This window comes from Maniola hyperantus, chromosome 7 (genome assembly GCF_902806685.2).
Source record: "Maniola hyperantus chromosome 7, iAphHyp1.2, whole genome shotgun sequence".
Lineage (NCBI taxonomy): Eukaryota > Metazoa > Arthropoda > Insecta > Lepidoptera > Nymphalidae > Maniola > Maniola hyperantus.
Window position 1 is genome coordinate 13,196,323 of NC_048542.1, and position 20,452 is coordinate 13,216,774.

At 38.5% G+C, this 20,452-nt stretch overlaps 1 protein-coding gene across 1 annotated transcript in view; it reads right to left on the minus strand.

Annotated features, from left to right (window-relative positions):
• Positions 1–20,452, minus strand: part of LOC117983518 (uncharacterized) — a 46,746-nt gene that overhangs the window by 7,285 nt on the left and 19,009 nt on the right. Inside the window, exons 2-6 of the mRNA XM_034970086.2 lie at positions 5,189–5,541; positions 4,115–4,608; positions 1,723–1,824; positions 1,062–1,170; positions 298–444 (exon numbers count right to left, since the gene is read on the minus strand). Coding sequence (XP_034825977.1) covers positions 298–444; positions 1,062–1,170; positions 1,723–1,824; positions 4,115–4,608; positions 5,189–5,405 — 1,069 coding nt within the window. The 5' untranslated portion in view covers positions 5,406–5,541. The remainder of the gene's footprint in view (positions 1–297; positions 445–1,061; positions 1,171–1,722; positions 1,825–4,114; positions 4,609–5,188; positions 5,542–20,452) is intronic.

Genomic DNA, 20,452 nt, shown 5'->3' on the forward strand with positions numbered 1-20,452 from the left:
ACACAAAATCACACAAGATGCTAATCACGTCAATCCGTTGCTCCGTTGCGACGTGATTGAAGGACAAACCAACAAACCAATAAGCCAACAAACCAACAAACAAACACACTTTCGCATTTATAATATGGGTACAGATTAATACAATATAACATTTTCTAGCATTGAGTCCCAAATTCCTAAATGGTCCTAACAATTGACACTATTGACTAATGCCATAGGACATATTCCAATTGGACTTAATTACGCCCAGGCTTCATACATGGCTCATCATTCTTTAAAAGTTCTACTTGTACTTACTCAGGTCATAGTTGATCATTCGGTTCTCGAAGTACCAGAACACATAGGAAGGTGGCTCCGTGGATCTCTTGACCACGCACACCAGCTTCAGCATCGAGCCTTCGTGGATGATCTTCTCTGATTCGCCCATGATCTCTGCGTACGCCGCTGTCGGCAAAAAGTTTACATTAAAATATGCACTTGTAACTTTTTTCTTTCTAAAGTTCTAATGGAAGTATTAACGGTCAGGGAGTAAATATGCGGCATAATCGGGCCGCACCTTTTGATTGCGTTGACTTCGAAGTTTGACTTTTTCACAGCTTCAAGGAAATGTATACCTACCAAAGTGTTTAATATTAATTTCAACTTGAGAACCTCCACGCATTTCTGAGAAAAACGGTCTTGACTAACATACAGACAACGTTGAATTAATCGTAGTATATACCTACGTTTTATCTACTTTTTTTTTATAGATATAGCGAGCAAACGAGCAGGCGGGTCACCTGATGTTAAATGATTACCGCCGCCCATGAACATTTGCAGCACCAGAGGAACCGCTGATGCGTTGCCGGCCTTTTAGGAATTCGCTGGCCCTTGAATAACCCCATGTTATAATCTAGTGGTAACACCACCGATGGGAGTTGGTTCCACAGTTTGCACGTGCGTGGAAAGAAGGATCTGGCGCAGCGGACGGTCGAAGTGCACCAGGTGGTGAGGGTGAAATTCCTTACGGTGGCACGCGGCGGCGGTACATCATAACAAATCTTATGTTTATAGGTACTCACCAACAAGAACGAGCTTAAAAAATATGCTAGTAGGAGGATGTGTTGGCACTTGACACTCGTAGTAACCCGCGTCAGCCGACGTAGCGAAGCGTATGTGTAACGCCCAGTCCTAGGAGGAAAGGAAATGTTAGCAAATGTAAGCAAAAAATACAAGTACGTACAGTTGAAAAACTTCAAACAGCTGTCCAATTAAACTTTGTTTATCTAACTAGTTTCATAGTATAGATTTTATACTTACACATTCACTCAAATACACACACATACACATGCACTCATTTTTGTTCCTACATTTTAAGTTTTCTTTTTTCGTAACCTGTTATTTGTGTTTTGTGGTGCAATAAAGTATATCCATACATACATACATACACGTCATACACGTACTCATAGCAACTACTACTTTAAAGTCTTGCATGCTGCACATAAGTGCACTTATCTTATGTGCAGCATGCAATAAACAATAATTAATGTTTACGTTTACTTGAAATATCCTGAATTTATTTTCCTCTCTAGCCAAAGGATGCTTAAAAAGATTGCTTACAACAATAAGGTTTTTGTCTACTACCTATAATTTGATGAGTATTTCTACATTAAGTACTTATCTCTTTTTTTGGTGTGCAATAAAGAACTTCATTTATTCATTCACAGAAATAAACAAGCTTACCTTGACGTGTCTCCCGTGGGCCGAAAAAAATCTGCTGTCTGCACTGTAAGTGACAAGGCCAACGGATAACAGTGAGTAATCTTTCCTTCTGATCCACGTCACCTAAAAGATTGATTACTTAGTTTAGTTTGTTAACTAGTAAGAGTGGTCACACGGGCGGACTGAAGCATTCGTGACGCTGCGACTCAGTACTGAAGCGTCTGTTAAAGCCATTTAGCTGCAAAGTGTCGCTAATAAATGGCATTTAGAGTCGCTTCAGTACTGAGTGTACATACATATCAAAAATTTCGTCACTGGTGGCTAGCGTACCGTAGCTTAGTGGTCAGAGCGTCGGGCGCGATCCCAGGAGACGCGGGGTCGATTCCTGCCGGACCGTAATTTTTGATATGTATTTAAAATTATTTTGAAATTTCCTTTAAGTGTAGGTTAAACGCTATAAAAATATAATTCAACGGTTTCCACTTCAAAAACCAGCGCACCAGTATAGAAGTTTAAAACTGCAGTGGCGGCATAAATCTGACATCAAGCGCTTTAACTACATTGTTCTCTTCAACATTTCAATGTAAACATTTTATGTTTCACATAGAGTTTTACTTGAATGGTTTTACTTTTGTTGTTAATGGCTGAATAACTACGATATGTTTGTGTTGTTGAATTGACTATCCTGTGTAGGCCCTACTGCCGCTACAGCGTCAGCTCCGTAGCAGGCGAGCGTGAGCTCTAGGACTCGAAGAAATAATTCGAGAGGTCGGGGGCAACGTCCTCCAGTGAGGCTCGGACCACGGCTTAGAATGACGTTGGGATGGGTGGGTTGGTTGGACTGGTTAGTCCGTACGTTCCCGAGGCCGTGGCATCGTCTGCGCCGGCAATATTCTACGGTAAAATTATTTTTGCTTGGATTTTTAGTTTTTACACATTCATTCACAGTTGACCGGCCGTAGTGAGCAAGATAAACGGGGATAACCTAGTGGTTTAGCCATCGCCTCTTATTCGGGAGGTCGGTGATTCGACCCCGGGCACGCACATCTAACTTTTCGGAGTTATGTGCGTCCTAAGCAATTAAATATCACTTCGTGAGAAAACCTGCATGGCTGAGGATTCTCCATAATGGATACTATGGCCCAATCCATTCTCATTTTAAGATGCCCAGCGCTCAGTAGTAGGCCGACGATGGGTTGTTCATAATGATGATGATGATTGATTTTTCATTTTGTCTATCCGTACATCTGAACACCGGTCTATCTTCCAAATAATTAACATAACTTACAATTTACAAATCATGTAAAAAAAGGCCCTAAGCTAAAAATGACATTCAAACCAGGTAGGCACTTTTGTTTTTAAAAATGTTTTGACTTTATGGTTTTGTTGATTTGCCAATATTCAATTTTTGGTATTAAAAATACGTAATACGTAAAATACGTCACAGTAAAACAATGAACATTACCAAATTATGTACTTGAGAGCTTCATTGAATTTGAATAAAGCTGAAAATAATTTAATTAAACAAATCCAATTCATGACAAAGTTCACCGAGACGCGCGGAAAGTCCCCAAATAAAGTCATTAAAGGGTTTTGAAATTACTCTTGATTCTAATGTCATTTATCTGATTGAACTAACACGGCTAAGTTGTTAAACAAAATTTCGTATGACGCTTTATTCGAAATTTTAGATGATATAAAATTTTATGATAAGTACCTAACAAAGTTTTAACTGATTAGAATGTTAAAAGGGAAAATGATACTTCGTTAATAATACTGCGTGTACTTATCGTATTATTTGCATATTATTAACTTTGTTTTATATACAACTAAGATTAAATTGAATTAAGTTGGTATCAAAATTTTATAATGGAAAGACGTTTTAGAAATAAACTTTTAAAAGTGCTTATGAATCGTCATGCCACTGGGTCGAATCTACCACCTGGTTTGGAATGCCCTTTTTACTGAAATCTTATAAAATTCAGAGTTAATACTGCAGCGACGTATTCTTATGATTTATTTACATACTTAACTAGCTTGTTCATACGCATCGCGACTTCGTCCGCGTGGACTACACTAATTTCAAACCCCTATTTTAACCCCTTAGGGGTTGTATTTTCAAAAATCCTTTCTTAGCGGATGTCTACGTCATAATAGCTATCTGCATGCCAAATTTCAGCCCGATCCGTTTAGTAGTTTGAGCTGTGCGTTGATAGATTAATCAGTCAGTCAGTCAGTCAGTTAGCTTTTCCTTTTATATATACAGACTAGAGTTTATGGCGATACACTAATAACGATAATTTTAAGTGTAATTGAAGCTGCGAATGCCATATTGTCATAGACTGTCTATATTTAGTTTGTAGCGATTGTAACAAAGACTTACAACAAGTTAAAAAATATGTGATTTACTTACCGTATTTTCCGTTATGTCACTAACTTCACAATGCAATATTGCAGTTGTTCCTATTTGAGCTATAACAGTCGTACAATTGTCAGTCAAAAATATACCATTCTTAGTTTTCCCACTTAACTTATTACCTGCTGACGCAGTCGAATCTCTGTACAATTTCTTAACTTTATTTAAAGATTTAGATATTGATGATTCATCTAATTCTGCAATGACTTCTTTATCTTGCAACCTATCATGGTGTTTATTGTGATGTCTTTCGTGACTTATTTCTCTAACTGCTTCTATGATATTATTTATATTTTGTACATTATCATCGAAGTCTTTATCTAAGGATGACAGACGAAGGGGTTTTGGTAGTTTGGGATGAATGGTAGTTGTGCTAATGTTATAGGCACTCGTCGTATATGATTCTGTGGAATCTTCATTGCTATCTGTTGTTGAATAGGTTATTGCTGTTTGTGTTGATGACGTGGTAGTGGTGGTTCTTCTTCTGTGACCTGTGGAATGTTTAAATTAGTGTAACAAAATATGAAACAACTTCTTAAAGTAGCATTCAGATCTTAGCAGTCATGACGCGGCAGTGACAATCAAAAAGTACAGAGATGGCTTTTTGGGGTTCGATCACAGGTATACGCTCTGACTTTTTGGAGTTATGTTTGTCTGTTTTAAGCAATCAAATATCACTTGCTTTAACGGTGAAGGAAAACATCGTGAGGAAACCTGTATGCCAGCGAGTTTTTCATAATGTTCTAAAAGGTGTGAGAAATCCGCCAATCCGCCCTTAACTTTACCCGGCTGAGTTTGTTGTGGGCTCTTCTCAGACCTGAGCGCGTTTGGAACCCTCGTAGCTTTAGTTTTAAGTTCGCGTAAAAATTATCACCACTATATCATCATCTAACAAATGCAAACCGACTATCAAAAAGGGTATTTTTTACCTATTTTGAATAAACATTTTTACTTTTAACCAGTGCAGCATGGTGAAACAAGCCTTATGGTATAAGGCCTAAATTCTTCTCAGGCTGGCGGCGATGGGTAAAGATGATGATGATGATGTCTGCTTAATTTGAATTGCCTTACCTTTCTTGTGATGGCGAGTAAAATTTCCAAAAACACTACCCAATCGTTGTTGATTTCGTGTAGTGCACAATTCCAGAGACTTAAGGTCGTCCGCGTTTTGCGTGACCAAAATGGAAGCCCTCTTCGACTCCATAGCACCTGTGTTCACTAACAACTCAGCTTCAAGCAAAAGAACAACAGTGGCATAGAGTAGTTTAAGTTCTTTACAGCAAAACATTGTTTTGGCACTGAATTTAGTAAACGTCACATTTGGGAAACTTGGTTACATTTCGACGCACTTAAATTTATAGTCATTATTGCTTGAATTTCGCTAGCTTCCCCAGTGTTTTAAGAAAGTCCTTCGCTTAATCATTCTGAAACAAAACAAAAATACTTTAAATTCTTTTGACAGCCACATTCATGCATACTAATAAAAATATTCTGAATGGATTTGTTGCATGTCCATGACCTATAATAGATTGTGACAAAACTTAGCAGATAGTTTGCCTCCGGGATATAGACATATCTGTAGTACGCAACAGGTCGAGATGGCAATCGGTAAGGGAACGCCCCGCACACCCGCTCCGCCCCCGCGTTTTCTCGGAAAATAAGAGAGTTTCTAAGGGCTTTTTAAAAATCTAAATCCATACGGACAAAGTCGCGGGCATCATCTACTTTCGTAATAGCTACAAAAAAAATTACAGAACCAACAGGATTCGAACCTGCATCTCTCTGGGTAATATCCCTGAGTGTCCTACCTATGTCATAATGTCAAAAATTCCTTTAACTTTTAAAACCACGTTAATATGTTACTATTAGGTTTTCTGTCCTTAAAATTTTATTAAGTTTTGCATAAAGTCAGGAACAAAGTAGGTAGTAGGCCTTGACAAAATCTATTTTCTATAAACGTTAACAGCGTGCAGAAAATTAAATTGCATGGAAATGGCATTTTCTTGAGAAAGCATGTCTGCAAAAGTCATTTTGATGAAAACTGATTTAAAATGTACCTATTGGTTTTAAATTTCAAATCAGTACCCTTATTATAAATGCGAAAGTGTGTTTGTTTGTTGGTTTATTGGTTTGTTCGTTTGTTGGTTCGTTGGTTTGTTGGTTTGTCTTTCAATCACGTCACAACGGTGCAACCGATTGACGTGATTTTTTGCATGGGTGGAGAGTGACATAGGCGTACTTTTTATCCCGGAAAATCAATGAGTTCCCACGGGATTTTAAAAACCTAATTCGACGCGTACGAAGTCGCGGGCATCAGCTAGTTGTATAATAATTTACCCTAAGACAGAGTAGTCTGTAGAAATATTATGACGTGTACACCAGACATGTATAAAAATTGTAGGTAAAGAGAGCCTCAATAGCTCAACGGGTAAAGGAGTGGACTGAAAACCGAAAGGTCGACGGTAGGAACCCCGCCCGTTGCACTATTGTCGTACCTACTCCTAGCACAAGCTTGACGCTTAGTTGGAGAGGAAAGGGGAATACTAGTCATTTAACATGCCTAATATTCTTTTTAAAAAAAGGCTCTGGTTATGAAATTGACATTATTCAAATTGGTGCGCTTACATGGGCAATCTAAACTACTCACACATTTATCGTCACAACCTCATGAAGCAATTTTCTGAAATTGCAATACCTACCTGAAAACAGCAATGTTACCGAGCAATAATAGCTTAGAAAATTTCCTGTGTAAGTGCACCTTAGGTACTTTATTACACCGCCAAATAATTTTTAACTGAGAAATAAATTTAACAGTTTTGTATTTAAGTTTTCTTTTTATTCCTCATTAACTTCAATCAACACATAGGTACGGAACCGCGACGCACAACCACAAAGCAAAACTTAAGAGACAATAACTGCTAACTGCTTTGAATTGAAATGTATGAAGAGCATGTCTGGTAAGCGACCATGACGATCGCATGGTACATGTTGCTGTGGTTGTCGTGGTGGCACGTCACAGTCGCGTACCTATCTCAAAGAGGTAGACTTGCAGTAGCGACAAGGACAACTGACATGACTATGACTCGCGACACTTTCCCGCGATTGTATGCACAGTGTCGCGCTTCGCGGTCGCTATCTTAAAATACTCTCCGTACATTTATATATTATCATAGCAGTGCGCAAGTGTCGCCTCCCAAGTGTCTAGTGTCCAGTCCAGTCACGTAGTCTCAAAGTCTACCTTTATGATTAAACAATCAGCCCTACGTTATAGAGCGATTGGCGACTACTTTATTAGTAAATCACTTTGATCAGTGCGATTCTGTGTAGCACATTCCTTTTGAAGAGTTTCTATTTGAGTTTAATCGATACTCCGTTTAACGAGGTTGTATTTAGGTATTCAGGGCACCTATTCAGCGTACAACCACGGCCACTTTGTGAGGATTGATGAGGACTCATTCAGACTAATATACCAAATTTATTACACAAAAATCTGTTCAAACAAATTCTCTCGCACCACACCCTCAATTAAAATGATAACCAATTTCATGTACATACTGAAATATTCATTATCATGACTCATCATCAGAACTCTACTGAGCACGGGTTGCCTTTCAGAATGTGATGGATTTAGGCCATAGCCCACCACCAATCACCACACAGGAAGGGCACTTCAATTCGTAAGGAAAACGATGAAGCCAAGTTCTTCAATGCCCGTCAAATATTAACGATGGGACGTTGCAGACGCTAAGGGTGAGATCTATAGACTGCACTCTGACTTTGCTTAGACTTAAGACTGAGTTAAAATGAGATAGATGTATACCTCTTTCAGGTGTAATCGCGGCTTTATAAAGTCTTGCTGTTTGATGGTTGAACTCGAAAATATGTTTTCGTCTTGTAGAGGTTTGAAGCCGTATAAAACAAATTGATCTAAAAAGTCGTAAGTAGACCACTCAGTCTTTTTGATAATGCAGAAAGGATAGGTAGGTACTCAGAGGCACAGATGAATGAAACTAAAATTAGATTTTCTACTTCTACTGCGGAACGAAAGAAAAAATAAAATGATCGGAATTTGGAAGCATTTCCGATTTTCGGCCTCCGTTAAATTGGGTCATTGAAATAAGACGCAAAGGTAGAAAGCAATATTAGGGCTCTTGACGTTACGGACGCATTAAAATTCATCGAAGGTAATGAACCGTTTGATTTCAAAGTGCCTTTTTAGTATTTATTCTTCTACCTTTTACTGCCACCTTTTTTCATACCTGTATAATTTACAGAGAAATAAATTTTTCATTTTATATTTACGAATGTTTGTTTGTGAAAATATCTTTTACTCAGCAGGTTTTTCTCTTGAATAAAGAGATTTTGGACCAAATGAAGAAACGTCCATTTTTATTGGTAAAACCACATTTTTTGGGGGCGAAGTGGCCTGTGGAAGTCCATACAAGAGATCATTGCCCAGCAGTTGGTGTATCAGGAGACGACGATGACAACGATGATGACCTGCTTCTGGCAAAAGTTTTTACTGGTCTTGAGCATTAGGGCGTTTGTGCACTCATCCGTATTCGGTTCGTATCCATGATTCTTCGAAGTGGCCGTCATACAAATACAGACATCGGCCTTTAGAATGACATTTCAGGTTTGTAGAGCGTTGTCTCTGTCACTCATACCCATAATTATGACGTTTTGTCGGTCTCAACGACCGAGACAGTGCTCTACAAATCTGTTATCTTCAGAAGCGATGCAATGCAATCTGCTATCTTTAGAAGGCTAAAGATCGATGTTCATCACTTTTGGCCGCGTACTGTACGTAGGTAGGTATAAATACATTCGATTCGTATTTTTTTACAGATCCGTGAAATCACGGATAAGTGCACAAACGCCCTTATTGTACAACGGGTTTAAACCAGTGACCTTTCAGATTTAGACCGTTCCCTGAGCGTTACGGTATTCAGGTTGAATATATTGTGTTCTACAAAACCTTTTCAAACCCTAGTTCAAACCAACTATCTCTATGTAGCTATAGTATTACCACAGGAGGCGGACGGGTCATTTCAAACAAAATTTTTGCGGGCTGTACTCGTTTTCGGGTTCCGTACCTCAAAAGGAAAAAAGGAACCCTTATAAGATCACTTCGTTGTCTGTATGTCCGTTTTTACGTCTGTCCGTCCGTCCATTTATTTTTGTGCGTAACAGTTTTTGAATTGTCGTGCAAAATGCCCGACTACAACTACGACTACGGAATGCCCTCGGTGCGCGAGTCTGACTCGCACTTGGCCGGGTTCTTCTTACAACTTGATGACTGTCATACTAATTATGACAGCTTCATAGCATACAATTTTTGTATGAAATAGCGCTTCTAAAGGTAGATACTAATTTAATTCAATGGTTTAAATAGGTACGGCATAGTATAGTTTATTTCAATTTTTTCTTTAGCTAGCCTTATCTAATTACTATATAAATCATGACCGCGTGGAATGGTGCCAAGAATACTGGCTGCATTTCCGCGCTGGACAGCCAGGCTGATCCGTTGCGCAAAAAATGAGCCAGCCCTTCTGTCACCAGATGAGGCTATTAATCGGGGTGAAATGTCTCGTAAAAATTTTTTTAGCACTTAGACTCCATGGCCCCAGGGTCTCCACGGCAAACGGCACAAAAATGTAACTCTCTATAAGAGAGGCATACTTGCGCCGCTTGCCGTTTTCAGCTGTTTCTGCTGCGCTTCCCAGTCTTGACGCTGTCTTCCTGATATGACACGGGGCCAATGTGTCAACGCAAGTTGCGTCCCACATTAGCGCCCGTCCCTGTTCCCAGGGAACCAGCGTCAATCCATCAGGTCTCTTGCCATCATCCCGAATAATCCCTGCCGGCTCAATGAGCGCAGGAATATTTATGGTGGCAAGAGCTCTTTTAATCGTATCGTTAAGAGAGCCATGCCTAAACAGCCTACCAGAGCTCCTTTGGCAAGAGAGTCCGTTTATTTATATTAGATACAGTTGTTTACATGGATATGTTGTGATACAGCTAACACGTATTAAGGGATTAATTCCTAATTGACATTAACCACGTATATTAATTACTGGTGCATTGTAGACATAATGGCTATTACGATACCTGATACCGACCTTTAGCATGACATTCAACATAAATCTATTGACCTACACCTAATCTCATTGCTATACTGAGATTTATATAAGAACAAGCTTATACTCGCGACTTCGTCCACGTGGACTACACAAATTTCAAAGTTCAAACCCCTATTCCACCCTTAGGGGTTGAATTTTCAAAAATTCTTTCTTGCGGATATCCGTCCAGTAGTTTGAGCTGTGCGTTGATAGATCAGTCAGTCAGTCAATCAGTCAGCCAGTCAGTCAGTCACCTTTTCGGTTTATATATTTAGATAATATTTTGTACTGCACGCTAGATTCAAAAAGCATTCCATTATCACTTACCATCAGGTAAGTTGCTTAGTCATGCGAAATTGCGCAGTAATAAAACCTATCAGCGAGTGCTTAGTCAAATGCGCAGTGATAAAAAAAATGGCTACTATAAAATCTTTCTTTTCGTGACAAGTTTGCTTAACCTACATAGACCTACATTGTCTCAGACAAAAAAATGTTTGTACCACGCACGCAAAAGTACGGAAATTTATTTTATCCGTCGCTGTCATCTTTTCTTTTATGCAAGGGCTGTCACAAATAGGTCCTGAGGCAATACGAGGCTTTAAGTGATGGGTCTTTTCCAGACAGTAAAGAGATCTTTGTAAAAAGGTTCAAAGGATTTCAAATTGTTGTTTATCCGCTGGAGTCTGACATCCGCCAAATTTCTAAGGTTTTTAGGGTTCCGTACCTCAAAAGGAAAAACGGAAACCTTATAGGATCACTTTGCTGTCTGTCTGTCTGGCAAGAAACCTACAGAGTACTTCCCGTTGACTTAGAATCATAAAATTTGGTATGTAGGTCTTATTGCAGACATAAGGGGAAAAATCTGAAAACCGTGAATTTAGGGTTACATCACACAAAAAAAAAATAATTGTGGTTATGAATTAATAAGTTACCTATAAGTATTTTCACTTTTTGAAGTAAGATAACTATATCAAAGTGTGGTATCATAATATTATGAAAGGGCTTTACACAGGTAAAGCCCTTTCATATCTAAAACAGATTTTTGTTTATTTTTATGTATCATAGTTTTTGAATTATCGTTCAAAATGTCGAAAAACTACGACTAGTACGGAACCCTTGGATGCGCGAGCTGACTCGCACTTGGCCGGTTTTTTTTATGGTGCCGTACCCGAAAAATGCTGACGGAACCCTATTACTGAGGTTCCACTGACCGTCCGTCCGTCTGCCTGTCAGCGGGCTGTATCTCATGAACCGTAATAGGCAGCGAGCTGAAATATTCACAGATTGTCTGTTTCTATTGCCGCTAGGTACAACAACAAATAATGAATATGTCAAAATGGCTGTCATAAAAATTAAAAAATAAATAAAGTATTATTTCTTTTACAATGGTACGAAACCCTTCGTGTGAGAGTCTGACTCGCACTTGAGCAATTTTTCAGATTAACTACTCATTATAAATTGTAAAGGTGCTAGCTGATTCATCCCCAGATCCACGTATTGTGTCAATGTGGCCTTACCGATATTAGTGTTAAATATAATAAATCTTCCTCGTAAAATATCTTTTTATCCTTGAAATACATATTTATTAGAGGAAAAATATTATTAAGTAGAAGATTAAACATGATCGCTTAATGATTAACTAAGTACAAAGCTCTTAAACATCTACAAAATTACAAACGGAATCTATTTAATATTTCGTGTCAGCCCTATAGTGTTTGAATAAAACATCAGCGTTCCTCCGACAATACCTTGCGCGTTGTTTTCGTGACCCTGAATCCAAAACTAAGATTGCCTTTCCTTTATTCAGGTCCGAGGGCTTTTTACGGACAATTAAGCGCATTTTCTTCTCCACGTACGATTCTTTTAAACGGAATAAGAAATGTTTCATATACCGTAAGTGGTGCTTTTCCGAGCTTTTATACGATTCCATTCTACATGCCTGTATTATTTTGATGAAAAAATACAAATTTTGCACGCTGTGCAGTGTTGAAACTTACTTATGTACCTTTGAAAATAAAGCTTAGTTATTTTGTTACCGTGCATTAACACATTCACCGTTGTATCCTATCTCGCCACTTGTTCTTATTGTCATAAGTATGTCACTCATAATCTCGCTACTGAGCGAATATGAGACGAGATTGAGACGAACGTGTGAACAGATGTCTCGCAAGTCGCATCTCAATCACCCTTTGTGCGAAATGTAAAATGTGTAAATGCACCTTTATTAACTTTTTTTGCTATGGATATAAGCGCTGACTTCGCTTGCCAACTTCCCTCTCCGCTCACAGGCTCACTCATTTCAGGACCTTCGTCAGGAGCTTCTGGCTTTGCGCTTTACAAAAACGCTCTAGGAGTAGGACAGACAAGACTACGTAGAGTCACGGGGATCAGATTTTGTTTTACGCTTCTTATTTATTTTTAAGTAACTTGAGCTGGCTGGCTACCTACTAGCTCTATGTTGTAATCTAATGCTTTGCCGTAGTCGGCTAAAAAGTGTGAATAGGCATCTTCTAGGTCAACACATTCTACCTTAGGCTGCATAATCACATACTACTTATTAAGATTATTAATTATCACATAATACTTATTAGGATTATTATAAGCTGTGATAGCCTAGTGGTTAGGACGTCCGCCTTCTAATAGGAGGTCGGGGGTTCGATCCCGGGAACGCACCTCTAACTTTTCGGAGTTATGTGCGTTTTAATTAATTAAATATCACTCGCTTTAACGGTGAAGGAAAACATCGTGAGGAAACCTGCATGCCTAAGAGTTCTTCATAATGTTCACAAAGGTGTGTGAAGTCTACCAATTCACACATGGCCAGCGTGGTAGACTATGGCCAAAACCCTTCTCACTCTGAGAGGAGACCCGTGCTCTGTAGTGAGCCGGTGATGGGTTGATCATGATGATGATGACTTTATAGGTGTGATTGCGGTAAAACGTAAGTAAGGATAAATCTAGCAAGATAAAATATAAATGTAGAGGTTGCTGACAAATATAAGAATTTAGTAGAAAATCCCAATTCAATTTACGTATTCATCGATGCAAAAAATTCTTTCATCGTTCCATTTCATCAAATTATGGTTTGAATTTAAAAACGTCTCGTTTTGTCCCAATCTCTAGAAAATAATAGGGAAGGTATCTTTAACTTCCACAGTAACTTAAGATCCATACAAGTATTAAGTACTAACTGATGCTCGTGACTTCGTACGCGTGGATTTCAGTTTTTAAAAATCCCTTGGGAAGTCTTATTTTCTTCTTTCTGATTTTTAGGGTTCCGTACCTCAAAAGGAATTTGCTAATTCGCTCGAATAAGCTAATTTGCTTAAAAAACACCTACTGTGTTTTCTCTATTTAATAAAAGTTTTTCCTCTGTTGATTCCGTTTTACTCACATTGAAAGTAAATTTTAATCGTTTCTGTCGTTTTCTTGGAACTTTCTTAACAAATTCTTGACGGTGAATATCTTATTAGGTTGTCGACTGATATTGATTTGAGTTTCCGAAGTACTGTCAACATTTATAAGGGCCATGTAAGTACACTTGACTTTCTTTAATACTTTATTGGTATCGACCCACCGACCTAACGGTTTACGATTCGGGGTTGAAAGCTTTTGATGTAGATTTTCTTTGAATACTTCAAAGTAAAGCTAAATTATTATACTTACTCATACATATTAGGTTTGTATTTGAATAAGTTTTTCTCTATTATTTGACTGGGTATCAGAAAATCTGATCTTTAAAAATAACTGTATAAAAGTTATTTAAGTATTTATTATTAATTATACAGGTATGAAATTAAACTTTATGCAGAAATTACTTAATATACTTCCATGTAGCTTGCTTGTATTCTCTTTATTGAAAACAATTGATTCTAGACATGGAAACTAGAGAAGGCATTGTAAATTGAACAGATATACATCTAGTACCTAACCTATTGATCTAGAATATAGGTTATTCTACCCTCTATATTGGATGTAACGCTCAGTTATCTAATTGGGTATTGAATGCACGAAATTGAAAGTGTGCCTAATGGTTGAAAACGGACACATGTTGCAGCTTAATCAAAGACAAAGCTCCGTGCTTGGCACTTAGAGCGACTATAAAAGGAAAATTGAAGCTTGCAACCTTCAGCGTAAATTAAACTCTATTGCAATGGAATGAATCGGAAAAATGAATAGCAGTAAATTGCGAAATGCTGTTATATGAGGGTAGTTTTTGAACCAGCTTAAAATAGATACAGGCTTAAATGTAAGTAGGAGACTACAAAAAACTTGGTATTCTCAACAAGGTCAAACAGTACTTCGCGCCGCCTAACCTTATATCAGGCCCACGTCAGGTCGAAAGTAAAACAATCTTTTTAGCCATGCTTAAAATCTTATATATTTTCGCGAAAATTGTATGAATTTCTAATGGTAAAAGTAAAATAGAACGGTTACCAGCAGGTAAGGTACGCATTTTCACAATTCTCAAATAAACCAATTTGAATTCCATCTAAATACATCGAAATTTAAAATTCATCGAATGATAATAAAATGCATTGAAATTCATAGAAACTGTATATCGTTACACACGTGGCAGTGTTGTCTAGCGGCACCTATTGTCTAAGAAAAATAACTCATCGTCATCATCATCATGATCAACCCATCGCCGGCTCACTACAGAGCACGGGTCTCCTCTCAGAGTCAGAAGGGTTTGGCCATAGTTTACTACGCTCGCCAAGTGCGGATTGGCAGACTTCACACGCCTTTGAGAACATTATGGAGAACTCTCCGGCATGCAGATTTCCTCACTTTGTTTTCCTCCGCCGTTAAAGCAAGTGATATTTAATTACTTAAAACACAATTCCTTATCAATTTCTATTTTATAGAATGAAAAGCTTTCTGTCTCATAATAGTCTACGACTCTACGCAAAGTCAAAGTACAGTACGCGACAGGTCGAGACGGCAGTCGGGGAGGGAACACCCCACACACCCTTTAAAGATTACGCTTTAAAGATCTCAGCCTGAAACTGTTGAACCAACTAGTCCGGTGGATACCAAAAGTATGAAACAGACACACTACACAGAAATCGGGATTAAAAAAAAAAAAGATTCCGACGAATTGAGAACCTCCTCCTTTTTTTGAAGTCGGTTAAAAAGGGGTGTGGGAGACCCCACGTCGACAATGAAACGTTTATTCATCACCATTATAATCATTATCAACCGATAGACATCAACTGCTGGACATAGATCTCTTGAAGAGACTTCCCGACGCCACGGTCTTGCACCGCTGAATCCAGTGGCTTCCTGCGACTCGTTTGTCGTCTACCAGATCTTTCAAACGCTGCACTTTCCGGTGCTTAGTCGCCATGCAAACATCTTGGGACCCCCAAAGTCTATCAGTTTTTCAAATATGTTAATTGGGAGTTTCTGAAAGGTTTCTAACAATTCACTTACATACGTCAAACCTGAGATTTATTCAAGCCGTTCCATTTTACACGTAGTAAGCGGATAAACCACGGTTCACGCGTATACTAACAACTATGTGGGATCTCTGTAGGTATTTTAATCGCATTACACGACGGTAATCCATTTAGCCATTTAGAATTCGTTTTATTTTGTGCCGTAATATATGTACATACTGATTATGGACTTCCTGCTTTGCTGCCATTTTGTGATCTATTCAGGGCTTTAACACAATCACAAGAGTGTATCTACGTCTACATATTATTAAATACTTGAATAATTATTAGTAAATGATCAAGAATGAAGACATCAACGAAATATGAATCGGGGTCACAGAATAACATCAGAGTTAAAAGCGCTGACAAAAATATAAGAATTTAGTTCAAAACTCCGACATCAATTCAATTTGCGTATTCATCGATGCAAAAAATTTCATCGCTCCATTTTTACTGAATTATGATTGTATTTTAGACAGCCATAGCATGTCATCGTCACTCTCAGTCAAGCTCAGTAAGAATAGGAATGTTCTCTGTGCTCGCGTAAAAAGACTAATGTACCTATGAAGACGATGTGAACGTCAAGATGCGTGTTTTTATGATTCAGTAATTTCTCTTAGAAAAACTTATTTTTTTTGTTCCTCGCCCATGTAGAGTCTGCTTAATTTAGAAGGTATACCATCCAAAAAGAGAAACTGCCCGTCTGTTTTCACGAATCAACGGTCAACAAACTGAGTCCAAAAACTTTTTTGCAAGTAGCTGCTTTCTATAGCAAAGTTATCCACCATTTTAGGTACCAATAGTCGCCATCATCTATGATAAAAATTATGATTGTCTTAAATATAATATTATAAATCTAGCATAATAAGAGCATAGCATGCAATAAATCGTAAAAAAATGTTATTTAATGGTAGTAGAATTGTGGCGGTTGCCACAGTACAAACTAGATGGCGCTGTTCAATCAATGACGTACTCCCGAACAAATGTACCGCCGACAGTACTCGCACTAACAGAGTGTTCGGCAATCTGGACTATATATAGAAGTTTCAAGATACAACCGTCGGCCCAGCTGGCGCTACCGAGCACAACCAACCGCTCGGTGGGAGATCTCCCCTTTGGTACGGCCGAGCCTGCACACCGCTCCCGTACAGAATAAATGGCTATTTTATTTTATTTTATTTATTTAGTCGCATCAACCTACAGACGTGTGTACTCTTCCATATGCCGCGGTCTAGCGCCGCTGAATGGTTCCAGCGGCTCCCTGTGGTATGTTCACCTAGTGGGGGATCTGCTAACGCTGTGCTTTTCGGTGCAAAGTCGCCATTCCAGCACCTTGGGACCCCAACGTCTATTTGTTCAGATTCAAACTATACCTACCCACCAATATTATACTGATAAATTAGTAAGTATTGATATTTTTATGCCCGCAGTTAAAAAGTTGCAAAAATTTAACCTGAGTCCGAAGTCATTCAGCAGGATCCTATTTTGACGTGCAACCATTAAACTATTATGTACAAACGTACTGTGCAACTGACTCCTTTTTAAGAGTATTATCGGGCTAAAAATATTTTCATTCCTCCAATAATGTAGGCACGCCAAACGGCAATTTTTTCGGTGAAATAAATGAACATTTTTTGATGATTCGACGTGTAACCGATCGCTTTGGCTGTGTTTATTCATTAAAATAGCTGTCAACTCCGGACCACGACCATAATTATGTTTTTTTTTCTTGCAGGATAGGCTGCGCTTGAAGATAATCATGCCTAAAGCACTGATGACGTCTAAGTTGGAGCGCGTTTTCCTAGAAGATGCTTTCACTCTTACCTTGAAGGCACTTAAATTATGTGTGGCAGGAAACTCGGACGCCGGAAGTGAATTTCAAAGCTTAGCCGTTCGCAACATTTCTGATGACGGATGTCGATCGCAATACCTCCGCTCCGCCTCAGGAAAGTCCAAAAGTCATTTATCGGAATGGGAATAACCTTTTACATCTATTTTGGACTTGCCTTTACACAAGTTTAAAAAATCTATTAGAAGTATGCTACTGAAAAAAGCATATTACTCAATCGAATATTATCTAAATGATAAAAGAGCTTAGATTTGGCCTACACCTCGTTCCATCATTTCGCGGGACTGCAACCCCTTTATTATACACTAGCTGATGCCCGCGACTTCGTCCGCTTGGAATTAGGTTTTTTAAAAATCCCATGGGAACTCTTTAATTTTCCGGGATAAAAAGTAGCCTATGTCACCCTCCAGGTCTTTATCTATACCCATGCCAAAAATCACGTCAATCCGTTGCACCGTTGCGACGTGATTAAAGGACAAATCAACAAACCAACAAACCAAGAAACAAACACACTTTCGCATTTATAAAGGGTACTGATATAATAAGGGTACTGATCGCATAATGTTGTAACTATATCAAATATTTGAAAAAAGCAACTGCCGTGTTTCTTGCTGGTTTTTCCAGTTATGCGGTAGGAAAGGCATTCCGAACCAGTGGTAGATGCATTTGATGATTCAAAAGTAGGTACATCCTTGTAAAAGTTTAATTGAAAAAAAAATGTTTTAATTTTTTTATATATAAAAGGAAAAGGTGACTGACTGACTGGCTGACTGACTGACTGATCTATCAACGCACAGCTCAAACTACTGGCGGATCGGGCTGAAATTTGGCATGCAGATAGCTATTATAACGTAGGCATCCGCTAAGAAAGGATTTTTGAAAATTCAACTCCGAAGGGGGTGAAATAGGGGTTTGAAATTTGTGTAGTCCACGCGGACGAAGTCGCGAGCATAAGCTAGTTTATTTATATAATAGGATCTTTTATAATATATCTGTTTATTGCAACAAATTTTCCCAGACGGTTTTTTCAAAAAATTTGTCCCTGGACCTGAACATAGGTCTGAAGATTTCTCAAATAGAAGCTCTGCCGGATATTACAGACTAGCCAACAAAGTACGATATTGAAAGCATTTCACTTGAAACGGACGCATCTCAAAGACAAGGCACCAGTATTTGGCACTTGGATAGACTGAAGAAAATTAAGCTCTTAAATCACCCAAGCGATATTATAACCTAATCGAACGAAGTAAAGTACTGTTTTCCCTAACAAGGTGTAAGTATATCCTTTGTTATATGAGGGTAGTTAGTTAACCAACCTAAACCGGACACAGGAATCCTCGGACGTTTTCCTTAAATTGCAGTTTGATATTGGGCTACGAATTTCATCAGTTGTGTTTTGTGAGCAAGATAGCTGTTAAACATCGTGCAGGCATGGAATTAGGAATACCTTTTTCATACTGTTACTAGGTACTAGTAGGTATTTCCTATTCCTATGCGAGAAACAGGGGTTTTCAGGATTAACAGGGGCAGATCACATAGTTCGTAAAACCGATAGACGTTGGGGTCTCAAGATGCTGGAATGGCGACCGGAAGACGCAGTGTTGTGGACGGACGACATCAGACGAGTCGCAGGGAGCCGCTGGATTCACGATACCATGTATAAACCAGCAAAATGATCCCAAAAGTCTAAAAAATGTAAGATCTTACTATAAGTGCCTAATATGATAAATAGCTATCTATGTAAGTACACATTTTTATTTCGTGGAAGACGAAAGAAGAAACCAAAGCACATAAAAGGTATTAGGTATTATAAGTAACAGTTACTGAAGACAAAGAATACCTGAGCAAATATTATTCTAAGACAAACTTCCAAGGTTTAGTTATTATATATTACTTAATATACATTTTCCTTCCAGAGAAATTTATTCAAGGGGACCCACTTCACTTGTCTTGTTCGAAACATAAACCCTTCAATACCTTATCGGGTCAAATCCGCCCAACCGAGAAAAAATGTAAATAAAAATACGCAAAGAATAAAGAAATGAAACAAAGATGTTTTTTTGAAAAGGTTGGAACTTCCATTGTGTGGCTTCGAACCATTCTTCCAATTAAACTCATGGGTAACTTTAGACTCCCGTTTAACATCAATCGACATGAAAGAATAAAGCGCCCCGTAAAGCATGTTTGTCAAATTTTACGTGTTTGCCAAATTTGATTGTCGGTGTGTTTGTCAAACATACTTGACGGTGTACGGCTATGTTTGTCAAATAAACGCTCCATTTTAATGACCACCGCTGTGGTATACGAGACGTGAAGTACCTGTACTCAGCAAAATGACGGAACCAATGCAAATGGTTGAAAAAGAATTTGTAATCCAATTCATAGCTTTACTTCGTGATTTGCCGCAATTTCTCCGTGGTGCTCATCACTCAGTGCCTATGTTCAGCGCAGTATCCCTTTCTGAATTATTCTACGTTGAAAGTGACGCTTTGTTTGACAAACGTGTTTGGCAATCCTATTTGACAAACGTGTTTGGCAATCCTATTTGACAAACGTGTTTGAAACCAGTTTGCACCGTGGTCTTGTGTTTGATGACCTTGATCAAACAAAATGTAAAATTTAACAAACATGCTTGAACGTTTACGGGGCCTCTAGCAAGCGAGGAAATAAGTTTCAGCGGTAGTGGGCTGGCGATGGGTTGAGAATTGAGATGATGGTGATGATGCGTTTTTAATAAAATGAATGGCATAAAACATGAATGAATGAATCCTTGGTTCCGTATCTCGAAAGGAAAAAAGGAACCCTTATAGGATCACTTCGTTGTCTGTCTGTCTGTCGTGTCTATCAAGAAATCTACAGAGTACTTCCCGTTGACCTATAATCATAAAAATTGGCAAGTAGGTAAGTAATTTTAGCAGGTGTA